This window comes from Nicotiana tomentosiformis, chromosome 11 (assembly GCF_000390325.3).
Source record: "Nicotiana tomentosiformis chromosome 11, ASM39032v3, whole genome shotgun sequence".
In the NCBI taxonomy this organism is placed as follows: Eukaryota; Viridiplantae; Streptophyta; class Magnoliopsida; order Solanales; family Solanaceae; genus Nicotiana; species Nicotiana tomentosiformis.
In genome coordinates this window covers 21,263,987-21,281,315 of record NC_090822.1, presented here as the reverse complement: position 1 = coordinate 21,281,315, position 17,329 = coordinate 21,263,987, and the positions used below count along the sequence as shown (strand labels likewise).

General features: G+C 37.2%; 1 protein-coding gene across 1 annotated transcript; it reads right to left on the bottom strand.

Annotated features, from left to right (window-relative positions):
- Positions 1-3,891: 3,891 nt before the first annotated feature.
- On the bottom strand, positions 3,892-4,996 carry LOC117278370 (uncharacterized). The gene is made up of 5 exons (XM_070188858.1): positions 4,934-4,996; positions 4,758-4,889; positions 4,546-4,662; positions 4,353-4,467; positions 3,892-4,242 (listed from the first exon to the last, which is right to left on the bottom strand). Exons 1-5 carry the CDS (start codon positions 4,994-4,996, stop codon positions 4,010-4,012), a joined length of 660 nt encoding a protein of 219 aa, XP_070044959.1. The 3' UTR covers positions 3,892-4,009.
- Between the last annotated feature and the right edge of the window lie 12,333 nt (positions 4,997-17,329).

The following is a 17,329-nucleotide window of genomic DNA, read 5'->3' as shown; positions in this document are numbered from 1 at the left end:
GAGATTTGAAAAAATGTTAGCCTTTTTTCATGTAGTGTTTCTTAATTAATATCTAACGATTATCTATAATTATCTAGAAGGTTTAAATTTTAAGGTTATTTACATATAATTCAAATAACTCATATATTTAATAGGGTTAATGTCAAATATCAAAATAGAGTCATACTAGAAAAAGAATCACTAGCTAAAGAATTTTTTAAATTTTAGATAGCCGACTAAAATGAGTTTTGAATATCATTTACATTTTTATAAAAATAATTATTATTGAAAAATAAAGTTTTAGAAACTAAAATTTTAAAATAGAAATATTTTTTGAAAAATATCAACACACCAAATAAGGGTTCAAGCAGTAGTAAAAGAGTCGAGTCGTATCCAAAGAGTCCTTCATAGTCTCAACCTTTGATTGTTTTGCCATAAATAATATGAGTTATTATTTTGCTTCCTGACTTTTTTTTTTATCCAATGATACTGGCGAGAATGGTACCCAAAAAAAAAAAAATTAGAATTATAACTAGGAGATTTGAGAAATGCTTAATCATTTTCATGTAGTATTTCTTAATAAATATCTAATGATTATCTATATTTAACGAGAATATTTAAAGAGTTTAATCAACTATAGAGTTCGATTTTTTTTTTGTGCCTCCACAATTTGAAACTAATTGTGAGAGACTTTGTTTTCTTTCGCAACAAAATAGACTCAAGGTTTTGTGGACCAAACTAATTGTAAAGTTTTTCACATTGTTCAACGCACTTTAAGGGGTCGGTTTGAATACGGCTTATGTCGGTATAAGTTATGTTGTAATAAGTTATGTAGGGATTAGTTATCTTGGTATTATTTTTTATTCACTATTTGGTATATTGTATTAAAAATAACAATTGCATAATTTCTAAGAAGAAGGTATAAGTTATCCCGACAATAATTACCCCACCCTCTACAAGGTATAAGTTATCCCGTCACTAATTTTAAATCCGGGATAACTTATACTAGATTTGCTAACCAAACAAAGTATTAAGGTGGTATTAAATTTTTATATCAACACTATACCTTCTTATACCTCATACCAAACGACCCTGAGTTTCATCATTGGCGCATTACGCACTCTTATGTTCAATCATTTTAACCTAAAAGTTTATTTTGTGTCTCGTATAACTGACATTAGTTGTGTGGTGTTATTTGTACATCATGCCATTTTATAATTTTAAATTAATAAAATAATATTTTTAGATCTCTTATGTATAAAAATAAATATTGTAAAAATAAAACGAGAAGGCTATAAAACTAAATATAAAATTGTAATGTTTCACGATATAATGGACCCAAGGTTTTGTGGACCCAAATGTTGGGTCCACTCTGTTGCGAGACAAAACAAATGGTGGGTCCACTGTGTTGGGTACATTTTTACTTTTTGCAGTCAGTAATCACCTTTTAGTATTGTCCTATGTCCCATGCCTGTGTTCTTCCATGTGTTTCCCCTTTCTCTGGTTCGTATTGTGTGAAGCAGTACTCACAGAATTATTTGTATCTGCCACCTTTTAGAACTACGTTTGCATGTGTGCTTGGGGTTGTGGGACGATATATTTGAATGATACAGAGCAATGCATTTAGTCATATCTCTTTGCTTAGTTTGGGAATTTTTCCTAATGAACATTCCATCAAATTTAATTACAAATATAGTTGGTTGGCTGAGTTTGCTTTGTTTCGTAACAAGAAGTCTTAAAAATGCAAGGTCTTAAAAACAATTAGAGACTACGAATAAGAAAAGATTTTAACAACTAGACGCGCTTTACATTAACTGGAATCAGAGTAATAACGCTATACAACAAAGGAGATGTACCAGAACACTTTTTAAACCAAGTACTCAAAATGCTCCATGACTAAATGACACTCACTTTTGGTGCCATACTATCCTTAAAATGTGCAAATGAGAACCCCAAAATTATCTGGCAAAAAGGAATATGATAACATCGGAAGTCATTTTCTTTTATTTATTGCAATATGATTATATGCTTGAATGAGTAATGCGCGTCATTAGACTAATGCGAATAGTTTAATTTAAATAAAGGTCAAAAACTGTGGTAAGGTAGATAAACAAGGGAATAACTTAGAATAAAAGAATAACTAAGGGAAACATGATTTCTTTCTTAATTCACTAGTTAATAAAAGAAAGGTACATAAAATGAGAAACATTACATAACCACTAAGTTAAAGTATATTCTAATTTCATAATTATCGGCAAATGATCCGATATGGCGCTTGCGATAGTGGATTGGTGGTGAAATTGAAACAAATTAGTTAAGGCTGTGTTGCAAACTATCCTGTCTAACTTTGAAAGCCTATCTGGATTGTTGTTATCTTTATATGTATACGTAAATTCGAACTTCTTGTCATGAATAAACGTATTTTTCAGCAACTCCTGAAATTCAGGCAAATTCTTTTCTTTTTGTCTTCACTAGGAGACAATAAGCTTCTCTCCAAATGGGAATTCAACGTAAGATTAAAATCCCCCATAATTATCCATGGGGTATCTTTAACCAAATGTCTTTTAATTCTTCCTAGGTGGAGGCCATGTTTTGGATCTCCGTAAACTCCAATAAAGGTAAAACGGATACTTGAGTTTTTAACTAACTCAAACGTTGAGATTATATATTGATTTTTGCCTTGACTAACTCCATCACAGCGGAGACCTTTGACATACTCGGTATCCCACATTATCACTATGCTATCATGTTGAAAAGAACGAATGTTATTTGACCATTCGTGTGGACCGCTAACCTCTTGTAATATAGCTATGTGCGGATGATTGACCCTTAGAAATTTTTAAATATGTTTATCTTTCTTTGAATCAGGTTCGCACTTGTTTATATTCCAAGAGAGTAATCGCACTTGTGAAACTCGTGCATAGGAACTTGCACCTCCACTCATTTTTTACACTTCAATAGCAAATTAAAATAATAGTCACTTCAGTATAGTTGGATAGACTTGCATATCAACATGAATATTCTATAAAGAAACTTTTACATAAAAGAGTTTTGACATTTATGTTAGAACTCTCACCATTAGATCAGTTTCATAAAATCTTTTACATGATAAATATTTGACATTTATGTTTATATTTACACGTTTGATCAGTTTAGCAAAATTTTATCCATAATTATGTTTTGGTATGAAATATTTTATGAAGTATATGCTTGTTGGTAAGATTTCTAAAACCTTTCAGTAGAACTAACGATATTTCTGTTTCACTATAGTAAGAATAATAATTAAAGTGGGCCTAAAAGTTGATGGGTACTTATGGTAATTCGAATTTAAAATCTTAAAATGTCGCACTACTAAAAAAAACAGCAAATTTGCGACCGTCAAATCAGTCGGAAATCGTATTTTTCCGACTGATTTTCGACTGAAAAGTGTCAGTTGGAAAACACGTGGTCGCAATATATTTGCGACGGAATCAGTCGCAAAATCAGCGATGGATTCAATCGCGGGAAATTTGAATTAAAGTAATTTGCGACCAAATCAGTCGCTAATTTTGCGACTGATTCAGTCGCTGGCCAGAAATAAAAAAACAAATACAAATTTAATGTTTCGACCGATTCCGTCGGAAAATTTAAAAATAAAATTAATTTTTAATTAATTATTCCGACTGAAACAGTCGCAAATCTTGAATTATTAATTAATTAAAATTTCAGAAATTCTACACGTGCGACTGATTCAGTCGCAAATCTTAGTTAAATATTATTAGAAATTTTCAGTTTGCGACTAAATCAGTCGCAAATATGGGTAATTCCTGGTGAAATTTGCGACTGATTCAGTCGCAAATCTGGGCATTTTAAAGAAGAATCATGTTGTATTTCTAATTGCACCACCTGCCAAAGAAATAAGCCAACCAAACACCTAACAATTAACCAAAAACCTAATATAACAATCCAAAAAACAAATATAACAATCCAAATATCAAACAACCAACTATCAAAGTTGTCTCTAACTTCAACTCTAAAATATTAAAATAGCCTATTCAGAATCAATCTCCTCCTCAGACTCAGAGTACTCCATTGCAGCTCCTTTCTTGCTTTTCTTTTTTAACAATTTTTGGATCAAAGCCTGAGTTGCTTGAAATTCATGCGACATTTGATCCACGTTTTGACGCATAGCTTCCATGTCTTCTTGGGAAACTGATGCCCCACTGAATAATGTTGTTGGTGGACGATTGGAGGATAGATATACTCTAATCCCATAGACTCGACCTTTATTTATTATTTGCACGAGAAATAAAGAAAAGAAAGTAAAAGAAGTAAGAAAAAAACAAACAACTTTCAAATTAATATCAAAATAGATAATTACATAATATTTATACCTTTATTCACGCCACCAGCCGCCTGTATCCAAATTGCATTCATATCCTCGGGGGCCGGCTGAGTTCCTTCAGACTGAGTTTGTCGCCATGCATCAAGATCAATATGATACTTGTCCTGAAATAAAACTAATACACGTTTTATAAATAAAATAAATCAAGGAAAAATAATATAGTTTTGGTGTTGGGATCTTACAAATGTCTCTGAAGCACGCGGTTCGATCCATCCTTCTGTTGTGTCGTCCTTTTTCTTCTTCTTGTGGGTCTCCGCAAATATCTCAGCATAATTCACATCCGCCCCACGTTCCTTTTCCTGAAAATTAAGAAGTAATTAGAGATATGTGTGTGTATATATATATGTTCAATATGCATACTTGTAAAACTAAGAATATTTTATAATTAAATTACCATTCTTAAACGATGGGCTGCAAATCTAATAGAACCTTCAGTATGCAATGATCCACCCTTAGTAGAAGCTCTGTTTAACTTTGCATGTTCACTCTTCTTCTTCCACTCAGGGGTGTTCCACTTCGCCAAAAGCTGATTCCAGATATCTTCACGTATCCAATCAGGCCTGTTGTCACCTTTCCTAGCAACATGACGTGAATTCGATATCCGCTTATGTGCTCTCTTCTTGAAGTTCTCATTCACCAGATTTTTAAGTGTTGGATTCCATACACACCTAACCTGTAAAATTGAATAAATAATATTAGACAAATGAGGATAAGTATTAATAAAAATTAATCTATTCTTACTTTAAATTGTTGCCACATATTCATTCTAGTATGGTACGGTATCTGTCTCCATGAATTCCACGGCTCATGATAAAATGGCTTCATAGATTCCATCACCATATGCGCGGCCTGAAAGGATGGCAAAAACCTGCATTTAATTTAACATATAAAATGTCATTAGATTCATTATATGCAAACATTTATTGAAATTTTTTAAAAGGAAATTGAAGGAAAACTCACTCGTCGCCATGGGGAACGATAACCAGCCGATGAAGATGATCGTACTGTACAGTCCCTCCAGTACACTGTCTCACAGTACCAACAACTGTAGAAGTACTAGTTGATGGAGATGTAGCTGCGTGAGAGCCTCCAATATCCAAGTTAGATATATTTGGAGTGGATGATGATGGAGATAATAATTAAGCGGGAGATGTATGAGGCACAAAAGATGAACCACCATGATGGCTACTATGATGGTCCGGGGATGCAATCGATGGTGAGCCACCGAACTGACTAGCAGGATCATGCGGGGAAGAAGATGGAAAATGAGGCGTGGGTATAAAATTAATGGTGGTCGAAGCTAAGCCACCATGCGAAGACATGGAGTAATACTGAAGCGAGCTAGACGGTGGAGGGACTTTGAAAAGTCAGATGACTGTGAAGCTGGCATGGAAGGACGAGGAGGCATAGGAGGAAGGCTCATATTTGGTGTAGGTGGAGGAAGCTGAGTTGGTCTAGGTAAAGCGTATTTTTTCTTCTTAGATTTTTTTATTTCTTTACCGCGAGAATCCATCTGTGTAATGGATATAAAATATTTACATGTAAAAAAAATTAACATGACAAATATAAACATAAAGTATACATAATAAATATAACAATATAAACATAAAAAAAATGAAGAAGTCATTAATAATATAAAGTAATTTTATTACATAATACGATGATACACATCATAACATCTAAATACTGAACAAGTTATAAAAAACATAAATATCTTAATCCTCATCACTTATTTCATTTTCATTTTCCTAATCATATGATTCTTCATCGCTTGTTTCATTTTCATCAATTGAATCTTCGTCCTCATTTTTCATTGATGTTCCCTTACCATGCTCAGTTAAAATTGATCTTAGGACCGAAGAATCGAATTCTTCGTATAGGCCGTTGTTATCCTGCAATTCATCTGTTAATTCATCACCCACTAGTGTTTCAACACTTGAAATATCATTTTGGTATGCTACATCCAATGCATCCTCAACTTCAACTCTACCCACTGGCTTAGATTTTATCACTACCCTCCATGTAGATTTATTCTTGCACAAAGGATAAAGTACATAATACACTTGTTTCAAATTTTGTGCAATAATAAATGGGCCATAGAGCCTATACCTCCCTGTGTGTTTTATTTAAATAATTTTGTATTGTGGATGCATTTTTGTACCTCTATTTGGTGTTGGATCATATCACTTACACCGAAATAGTACCAATTTTTTCTTCAGCCAGCCCACTTTATACTCTAATTCTATGATCTCTTGAAGCACGCCATAATAATCAATATCTCCATCGGCTTTCTCACACACACCACTATTATTTGTTTTCTTATCCTTAGACCATTCTTATGTATGAAATTTGTACACATTGATACAATAATTAGACATCTTTCTGATTTTGGGATCAGGTCCCCAAGCTATATCTTGCAAAAATTGGCCATTTACGCCATTAACTGGATTATGAAACTATAAAGGGTAAAATAATTTAGAATTACCTGAGTTAAATACATATAAATTATTATAATTTATCGTTAATAATACCATATTAAAAATTAAGTAACACTTACAAATTCTTTAAACCATTTTGAAAATTTTGGATAAACAAGCTCTTGCCCATATGTACCCACAAACCAACTGTCCGACAAAATAAGAAATGTCATTACTTAAAACGATGATGAATCTTTAATATATGTCGGTAATAACATAAATGTATACTTACTTATATTAAGGTTGGACCTCTAGGCAATTCAAAAGCACATGTGTTGTAGCTGACTTTAGTTCCATCTCACTCAAAAGTCATTTTGAACAACGTTTTAGACCGCCTTTGCCTGGTTGATTGAATATGAAACATGGTGGATATGAAGGATCGGTGCCTCCATCATCATACCGATCAAATCTATTTCTCAAACACGGAACATCATGTTCAAAATAATATGAACAAAAACAAGAAGTTTCTCTAGCCACATATGCCTCACAAATCGATCTTTCAATCCTAGACGGATGGTGTCTCATCATAATTAGTTTTGTTATTTATAAATGCACTAGTATTTCTCCTAAACTTATGATCCATTGGCAAGAAGCGGCGATGACAATCAAACCATGTGTTCTTATCTCCATGTGTTTAGAGTGAATGCCTTTGTATTGTGATGACCTAAAAGGTCATCTTATGTTTTAGAACTCGATTCTGCGCTCTTAAGTCTTAAAAATCTAATTTTTATCCTTCTCGATTTGTGTGCACAGTCCGACATATTTCCGAACAACTTTTATATTGAAAATTGATGAAAATAAGAATTTATGCCTTATAAATTGATTTTAGTTGACCTCGGTCAAATTTTTTGGTAAATGGGCCCGGATCTGTATTTTGACGTTCCTGGTGGGTCTGTATCGCATTATGGGACCTGGGCGTATGCCCGGAATCAAATTCGGAGGTCCCCATCCCAAGTTATGAATTTTTGATGAAAATTAAAAGTCTGAAAATTATTTATTTTTAAGAATTGATTGATGTTTCGCATTGTTAACATCGGGTCCGTATTTTGATTCCGGAGCCCGGTACAGGTTCATTATGATATTTAAGACTTGTGTGTGAAATTTGGTGAGAAACGAAGTTGATTTGACGTGATTCGGACGTCCAATTGAGAAGATAGGAATTTTAAAGCGTTCTTGAAATTTTTGTTTGATTTGGTGCTAAATTCGAAGTTCTAGGTGTTATTTTGGTAATTTGATCGCGCGAGCAAGTTCGTATGATATTTTTAGACTTGCGTGCATGTTTGGTTTGGAGTCCCGAGGGCTTGGGTGAGTTTCGGATAGGCCACGGGATGTTTTGGTCTTTGAAAAATCTGGTTTTCTGCAGATTGTGGTGTCTGGCGTATACTTCTTCACGTTCGCGAAGGACTTCTCGCTAACGCGAAGAGTAAACTGATGAGGCCTGAATTTCTTCTTCGCGAACGCGAAGGCTTGGTCGCGAACGCGAAGCGATGGGGGCGTTACACTTCGCGAATGCAACAAGCCCATCGTGAACGAGTAGTGTTAGGCACTGGGGGGGGGGGTCAGCCTTCTCTTCATCGCGAATGCGATCAATGTATCGCGAACGCGAAGGCCGGGGGTAGCCTACGCGAACGCGAACACTGTCTCGCGTACACGAAGGCTTGGTAGCCAATGCTCTTCGCGAACGTGGCAGTGGCCCCGCGAACGCGATGCAGACTGTTGCCCAATACTTAACAGAGTCCAAACACGGGTTTTAGCCATTTCTTCAATATTTTTCAAGAACCAAACGGGTATAGGTAATTTTCAAGAGTCATCTTCTTCCCCAAAGTATTGGTAGGTGATTCTAAACCATTTCTTTTCAATTATCCATTATATTTTATGAATTATCAACCTAAAATCTAGAGTTTCCATGATAGAATTAGGGATTAGGGTAGAAATTAGGAATTTCGGAAATTTGAGGATTTAGACCTCAATTTGAGGTCGAATTCCAAACCAAATTATATATTCGGGCTCGGGGGTGAATGGGTAAATGAATTTTGGTCCGAACCTCAGGTTTTGACCAAGCGGCCCCGCGGTCGATTGTTTCAACTTTTTGGAGGAAAATATGGAAAATTTAATTTATGCAATATAATTGATTCCTTTAGCAATATTTGATATTATTTAGTAATTTTTGAAAATATACGAGTAGTTTGGAGGTGAATTCCAAAGAAAATTAAGTGGCCTTCAGAGAGAGGTAAGTGTTGTGTCTAACCCTGACTTGAGGGAATTAGGAACCTTAGACTATTTACTATTTGAAATTCATGTGAGCGGCATATATGTGAGGTGACGAGTACTTATGCGCCTCCAATTTACCTATTTTCCATGTTTCTTCCGTTTTTCTTATATTGTCTATTTCCTATGCCTAATTGCTATGTGTTTATACTAGTGTTGTTAAATTGATCGTTCTTATCATGTTTACAAATTTTCTGGTGATAATTGAGAAATTGTTTCAAAGTTGAGATTGATATTGCGGAACCAAATGTTGAAGCAAGGCTTGTACTTGTTATTTTATCTCCCTGTTATTATTTATGCATTTCATTATGGTAAGGGAGAGTGTTAATGCACGAAGGGTGATGCTGTGCCATATTGTGAGTGTTAATGCACGAAGGGTGATGTCATGCAATATTGTGAGTTTTAATGCACGAAGGGTGATGTCGTGCCATATTGTGAGTGTTAATGCACGAAGGGTGATGTCGTGCCATAATATGAGAGTTAAAGCACGAAGGGTGATGTCGTGCCGTTTCTATTGATTTTATGGTGAGATTGAGAATAAAAGCACGAAGGGTGATGCCATACATTTTTCCTTTACTGTATTCGTGTTCCTGTTGATTCATAATATATTGGTTATTCCAGTTATCATTCTGTTGTAGTTCTTTATCTCATATTTCCCCCAGCATGTTTCCCCCTTCCGATATCTCCTATCTAGTTCTTCATTACTGTTATATGTATATACATTGTTAAACTGTACAGTTTGATTTATAGGTGCCTTGCCTTAGCCTCGTCACTATTTCATCGAGGTTAGGCTCGACACTTACCAGTACCCGAGGTCGATTGTACTGATACTGCACTCTGCACTTTCTGTGCAGATTTTGGTATCGACTCGGGTTGATCGGGAGTTTTGCTATTGGACCACTATCCGGAGACTCAAGGTAGATTTGTCGGCGTTCACAGACCATGAAGTCCCCATCTATCTTTTCTGTTATATTGTTTCTTTCATTCAGACAGTTGTATTTCTTTCAGACTATTACTTTAGTAAATTCTAGAATGCTCGTGAATTGTGACTCCAGATCCAGGTGGTAGTAATTAATGAAGTTTTTATATTATTCCGCACTCATTATATTTCACCTTAGTTAATCAGCTGTTATTTATTGAATGAGATAAGAATTGGTTTAATAAATTCTCTAACGTTGGAATGCCTAGCAAGTGAAATGTTAGGCGTCATCACGGTCCCTACGGTGGGAATTTTGGATCGTGACAAGTTGGTATCAGAGCACTAGGTTGCCTAGGTCTCACGATTCATGAGCAAGCTTAGTAGAGTCTGGAGGATCGGTATAGAGACGTCTATACTTATCTTCCAGAGGCTATGATGTTTAGGAACAAGTTTCACTTCTATTCTTCTCTATCGTGTGATTTTTCTTTCTCAATACTGATTGAACTCTTCTACTCTTATTCACTCGCAGATGGCGAGAACACTGATGACGTCCAAATATACTACTGAAAAGTAAATGGATACGGTCGCATGCAATATAATTTACCTAACTATGAGTCGGGGTCGAATCCCATAGAGAATAATATGTAGGAGATTAGGAATGTAAGAGAATTATCACTTATTATGCAATGCCAAACACTTAGAATGGTTGTTGAGAAAATATTATAGCTAAATGCGAAAACGTAAAATAACCTAGAAAGCAAGTAAAATGATCAATGGTTACAAGCATGGGTGAATGGGAATTTACACTCAAGTAACGATCCAATATATTTCACAATTTTATAAATATGAACGAGTTTATTATTTATTAGCCTCAGATAATAATTCTATATTAGCTTATCTCGAAGACTAACAAGACTTCCTAACTGAATTATCCCTAAAACAATTAAGAGATTAAGCACACCCAAATATGGATACAAGTAGTTCATTCCTATCCCTAGGTAGAATCTATAAAGTGAGGGTTAACGCCCCAAGTTCTTGTTAATTAATATTTCCCAATCCCGAATTATTTTTTCCAAAATTAATCCGAAGTGAATGGGCGAGTCCTAGGGTTAGCTAATCCCTTTGGAAACATTTAAGAACAAGAATAATTAAAGAAATAACAACTCACTTCATAATAAATAAAAATCGTTCAATACATAAGCACAACAAGGTATTTAATCCACACTTTAAATATGAATATTTCCATAACAAGATTCAAGTGTTGGAAATAAATACTACACACTTTGATATATAATACAAAGCAAGAAAATGAAGAAATGATCATAAAGGAGTAAGAAATTCTCAACCAAAAGCTTCAAATCTTCAAGACCCAAGTGTGTGTGCAAGAACCCTAGCTTTCAAGACTTGTTCTCTCTAGTATATGGACTAAAAATAAGCCAAAGATGTTCCAAGATATGATTAGATTGTCTGATCCATATGAGCTAGGTCGTGTATTAAATAGTTTAGGGTCAAAATCGTGAAATTCCAGAACTGCCCAGTTTTTCCGCTCAGTTTCTTCTTCGCTTTCGCGAAGGTTTGATTTCTGCTTCTTTCGCGTTCACGATATCTCCTTCGCGTTTGTGAAGGTTTGTCTCCTGCTTCATCGCGTTCGTGATTATACCTTCGTGTTTGCGAAGGTTGGCTTCCTTCTTCTTCGTTTTCGCATAGAGTATCTCGCGTTCGCGAAGGCTTGTTGTCCTGATGCTTCACGTTCGCATCTAACCCTTCGCGTTCGCGAAGGGTAATTCACTGGGCAGATTTCCTTTGTCCATTTTAGCTTCTTTTTGACTCGTTTTCAATTGGTTTCTTCAACATCACTTCTAAATCACTTGATACCTAAAATATGCCAATAAACCTCAATAAATGCCTTAGTTTCTCAACAAAATTATACAAAAGCCTAAGTATCAAGAAGAGATAACTGGGTAAAATACTAACTTATCAAACACGTACCGCTTCCTCAGCTGAGCAGCAACTAGAGCCTCCAGTAGCAGCTCCCACGCGGAGCAGAGGTCGAGGCCGAAACCATGCCAGAGGCCGAGGCAGAGGCAGGGCTCAACCTAGAGCCCGAGCAGCAGCTCCTGCAGTGGACCCTCAGATAGATCTTGATGAAGAGGTTCCATCCTAGACCGTTACTGTCGGCCCAGCTTAGGTTCCAAAGGGGTTCATTGCCACCCTAGTACTTCAGGACGCTTTGATCCATTTGGTGGGCCTTATGTAGAGTGTGGCCCAGGCTGGCGAATTTCCCATGGCACCAACAGTCTCACAGGCTAGAGGAGGAGCCCAAACTCCCACTAGTCCCGCTCCGGAGCAGATAGCTCCCCAGTATTAGGCTCCAGCAGCTCAGCCAGTCGGAGTAGTTCAGCTGGTTATTGCGGCACAAACCGGTGATAGGTTAACTATGTCTTTTGAGGCTTTGTGGAGATTGGATAGGTTTACCAAGCTCTTCCCAGTTCATTTCAGTAGTGCTCCTTCAGAGGATCCCCAGGAGTATCTCGACAGTTGTCATGAGGTTCTACGGAACATGGGTATAGTGTAGACCAATAGGGTCGACTTTTCTGTATTTCATATGACTGGTTCCGCTAAGAATGGTGGATAGATTATTTATTGACCAGACCAGCAGGGTCGCCTGCTCTTACTTGGGACCAGTTCTCTCAGATCTTCATAGAGAAGTTTCTGCCTATCACATTGAGAGAGGAGTGTCGCCGTCAGTTTGAGCGTCTCCAATAGGGCAGTATAACTGTTACTCAGTATAAGACCCGTTTTGTGGATTTGGCCCGTCATGCTATTCTTCTGCTTCCCACCGAAAGAGAGAGGGGGTGAGGAGGGTTATTGATGGACTTGCTCAGTCTATCAGATTGCATATGGCTAAGGAGACTAAGAGTAAGATTTCTTTCCAGGCGGCTACTAATGTCGCCAGATGAGTCGAGATGGTTCTTACTTAGGGAGGTCAGGGGTCTAACAAGAGACCTCATTATTCCGGTGAGTTCAGTGGTGCCTCATCTAGAGGAAGGGGTACTTTTGATAGAGGCCATCCTCCCGGCCCTTTCATTCAGTACTCCAGGTATCCCACAGGGCCTCAGGTGGTCGTGGACCTCAGATGCATTATTCCGACCAGCTAGCCTACAGCACACCACCAACTCCTATTAGTGCACCTCCACTCCAGAGTTATCAGGGTGGTAATTCATGTCGACAGGGTCAGTTTCAGGGTCAGCAGTCACAGCAGCCGAGGTTATGTCAGACAAACTTGGTTCAAAATCAATTAGGACTTAAAAGGGTTGTAGTTTAGGCTTTTGGTTAAGGTAGGGCACAATTTGGTAAGAGTGACTCAAAACCCCCCTAAGCACTATAATTTTTCAACAATCAAAGTACACTTCCTTCAAGAACGTTTCTGCCCTTACATCGTTTCTCATTTTTTTTATATCACCTAGTCTTCCATTTACTCACAATACCCCCTTTTTAAAAAATATTACTCTTTTTCTCTTTTAAGCAAATTGTTTTTTTCACCTTTCACCTTTTAAGCAATGTCCACATCACAACTTTTCCAACCTTCACTCCCAAACTTAGGCTTTTAGCCTATGTTCATACTTCAAAGTACTTAAAGAGGTAGGGTGCCAAAAGAAAATCAATAAAGAACGATAGTTTGTAACATAATTGCCAAAGAAAAGGTTTAAAGTATCATAAGGGGTTGACTAGGTTAAATATACAAGGGTAGGAAGTTTAGGCACAATAGTGGTCCAAGGAAGGCCCAACATCATTTTTCCAACCAAGTTAGTCTAGGATTTTGCCTTGAAGCACATTCCGGGCAAGTTCTAGTCTACAAATGATGCAAAAGAACTTCACAATAAATCTCACCACACATGGCACATGAAAACTCAAGTGGAATATAAATCCAAAATCCAATTGAAACCAATGAATCTCAAGGGAGTCACATATAGCCTAAGAAGCTATTTAGTGAATCAAAGAGCCAAAATTGAGTCTAAAAGTCATGACAACAATCTTTACTTCAATCATTTTCTTTTTTTAAAAAATCATTTTCTTCAATCATATAGCCGAGGTTTAAATCATGTTGGCACCAAGCAAGCCACATGTTGGTTTATGGCTTCACAAGATCACCCCCTAAAAACTAATTTATTCACTACTAGCTACTAAACTAACTAAAAAAAACAAAAAAAAAACTAAACAAGACTAATCCCTTAAGAAAGTTGTCACGCCATCCATCATAGGAAAAAGTCACCCGGTTCAACACAAATAAATTCCTTGGAAAAGAACCACGGTATAAAGAAAAAATAAGGAATTTCATTAATACTACTATGAAAAATAAAAACTAACAAGAAAAATTAATGCTAACATGTTAGAATTAAACTTCAAACTATCACTAATAAACTACAACGTCAACCAATCTACACAAGTTATCACATGTAAATGAGTCACCCCCAAGCTAAAGTTTTACACTGTCTTCAACGCAACTAAACAAAACAAGATAAAATGAAGGAGGTGCTCCCTGAAACTGCATCACTCGGAGCTAGAGGTGGTGGGAAATTTGAGCTCCAAATCCTCCTCATCATCGTCTTCTGATTCATGTGAGCCACAAAATGAACTCAGCTTGTGCATCATTTTGGACAGAAATTTGCTTTTCTTTTTCTCATGCTTTTTGATCTTTCTCTGCCGCTTCTCAATCTTCCCTTGTCGGCGACTCATATTTTCCAACCTTTTGTTCATGGCCTCCATCTTACTAGTTATTGCTTTTTGCTCTTTGACCACACCATCCATGGATAGTGGGGTGGCAGTGCCAGTAGATGTGCTAGCCCCAGGTGGGCCAGTATGAATGCCAGCTATGAGCTGCCTAATATGTGCATCTACTCCGTGTATCTGACTGGATAAGTGACGCATAGTGTGAGTGCCGAACTGGAGTGGTCCCATGGGGTCAAATGACCCTGGTATAGGTGCAAAGGATCCAACGGGATCAGTGGTGGCCTCAGAGAACTTCCCAAATGAAAAGGATGCCACATCAATTCTCCTCTTTTTCTGCTTGTCGCTGGGTCCCCTTTTCAGTAAATGATAGATCATCGGCTTTCCCGGACCTTTCTCAACATCATCTGGGCGTTTTAACACCCCAACATCATAGCATAGTCTAGTGATCAAGGATAGGAAGAATATGCTATTGGACCTCCCATGGATGGCTTCCTCGATTTCTCTAACAATGTGCTCCCCCGCGTTCACAGGTAGCCCATCCATGATAGAAGTAATTATTAGTGCCCTCTTTGGTGTCACATCAGTGTCATTTGTAGAAGGCAAGACTCTTGCACATATAATAGAGAGTCATGTGTTTGCCTCAGCCGTGAAATCATGAGAATCAACTCCCTTGTGCACTGTCATCCACTTTGGGATCACCCCATCATGTAATTTGTCAACTAACCACTGGTTTCCTCCTGCTTTAGCTCTGTCTTTGTAGACCTCATTATCGGCATTGGGAAGTCCATAAATTCCGTTGATTACCTCAGGGTTGAAATGGACTTGCACACCCCGCACAGTAGTAACTAAGGTACCGTGGAAGTCAGTCCTCAAGGCGTTTGCATAAAATTCCAAAACTACTGTATGATTAGCATCATTTGGTTGCTCGGCAAAACAAATCCACATGCTTTCTACCAATCTTGTGTAGAAGCCTGACATTTTAGCTTCAACCTTTTCCATATTTATGCCTTTTTTCCGGATGATGGTCTTTGACAAGAGTTCATTATATTTCGGCTCACATGCTGCAGATAGAAACCGGTCATGATCAAAGGATTCCTCTTGTTCAGCTTCAAGGACATGTTCTTGCTCAATTTAATTGTGTACCGGATTCATTTTATGCCCAAAGTACCTACAAAATAGACCAACAATGTTAAAAGCTCATATAGACACTTAAAACAATGTATTAGGAAGTATTTAGGCCGAAGAAATGGACGAAAAAGGTCCCGGACAGAGTTGTGCAAAGTTACTATTTTTCGCCAATTTAAGGACTGCCAGTGATAAAAATTTTACCTAGATTTAGACCTTCACATTCGTGAGCGTACCGTCGCGTTCGTGAAGGTCAAAAGATATTTGCCCCGAATTTGGCCTTCGCGTTCGCGAAAGTAATCTTCTTCGCTCAGGCCTATTTTTCGTTTAGGCATTTCGTCAAATAGTGTGTGTGCCCTCTTTTCCTTCTCGTTTTTCAATCAACTTCAGCACACATCTTGCCCAAAAATTTACACTAACAATCACACACACACACACACACTCAACCAACCTCACCCAGCAAGCACAACCAATTTCACACACGAATTTAGCATTTTAATACTCAAAATTTGAACCCTAAGGACCAAACAACCATGGTTGTTCTTTTATTGTTTCACACCAAGAAAGAGAAGAAAGTGTTAAGAGACAAGAGTGGAAATTCCATACATTGTAAATGAGCTTGAAGATTATGGTGAAGGAGTAGTGAGAGTTGTTTTTGAGCCAAAAAGGGGGGTAAGATTGTTCGTTTCCAGTGTTTTAACAATTTTAAAACTTACCTGACCCTACGTGTTCGTGAGGGTATGGTCGCCTACGCGAAGAGTAAATCTGGCCAATAGTTACGAACACGAGTGGAACCATGCGAACGCAAAAATTTAGAAAAGGTCACTGGAGCGAACGCGAAGACCTGTTTCTGCAATTTTCTAGCAGCTACTGGTTTGGACTGCCCGGACCATGCCACCTGCTCAAAACAACTCCAAAAAATGTGAAACTTGGCAGATTAGTCAAAAACAATATACTAAGCTATTCTAAAAAAGCAAATTTCAAAAATGACCGAAAATTGTGAATACAATGGGTTGCCTCCCACCAAGCGCCGCATTTAACGTCGTGGCACGACGCGGATTAACTTTACCACTTTTTTCGCCACTTGGACGATATGAATTGGGCACCTAACTTGGAATCAAGCTTGTGACCACGAGCAACGGGGGGTGGTGGTAAGTAAATGATCAAGCCAAACTTCAATTTCTTCATTTTGCGTTTCTTGGCTTTCATGTGAGGAATGTCATTTTGCCTTTTTGAATATGCAAATTGCAAAATATATGGCTCTTGTTTTTCTTCTTTGTACTTCCATATGGATTCGCACAACTCAATTCCCATATCACCATGAAATTCCAAGGTTGAAAAATGCTTGGAATGCAACCTCAAGCCTTCAAATTGCAAATCTTTCCAAATTTTGACATTCTCTTTTTCCCCCGAACTAGAGTCGACTTCAACCATATTTTCACTTAC

Coding starts and splice junctions, on each gene's coding strand:
- LOC117278370 (XM_070188858.1), bottom strand. CDS start 4,996: ATGAGAACTTCAAGAAGAGAGCACATAAGCGGATATCGAATTCACGTC. Junction 4,890..4,933: donor ACGTCATGTTGCTAGGAAAG/GTGACAACAGGC, acceptor ATCTGGAATCAG/CTTTTGGCGAAGTGGAACAC. Junction 4,243..4,352: donor GGCTGGTGGCGTGAATAAAG/GTATAAATATTA, acceptor TAATAAATAAAG/GTCGAGTCTATGGGATTAGA.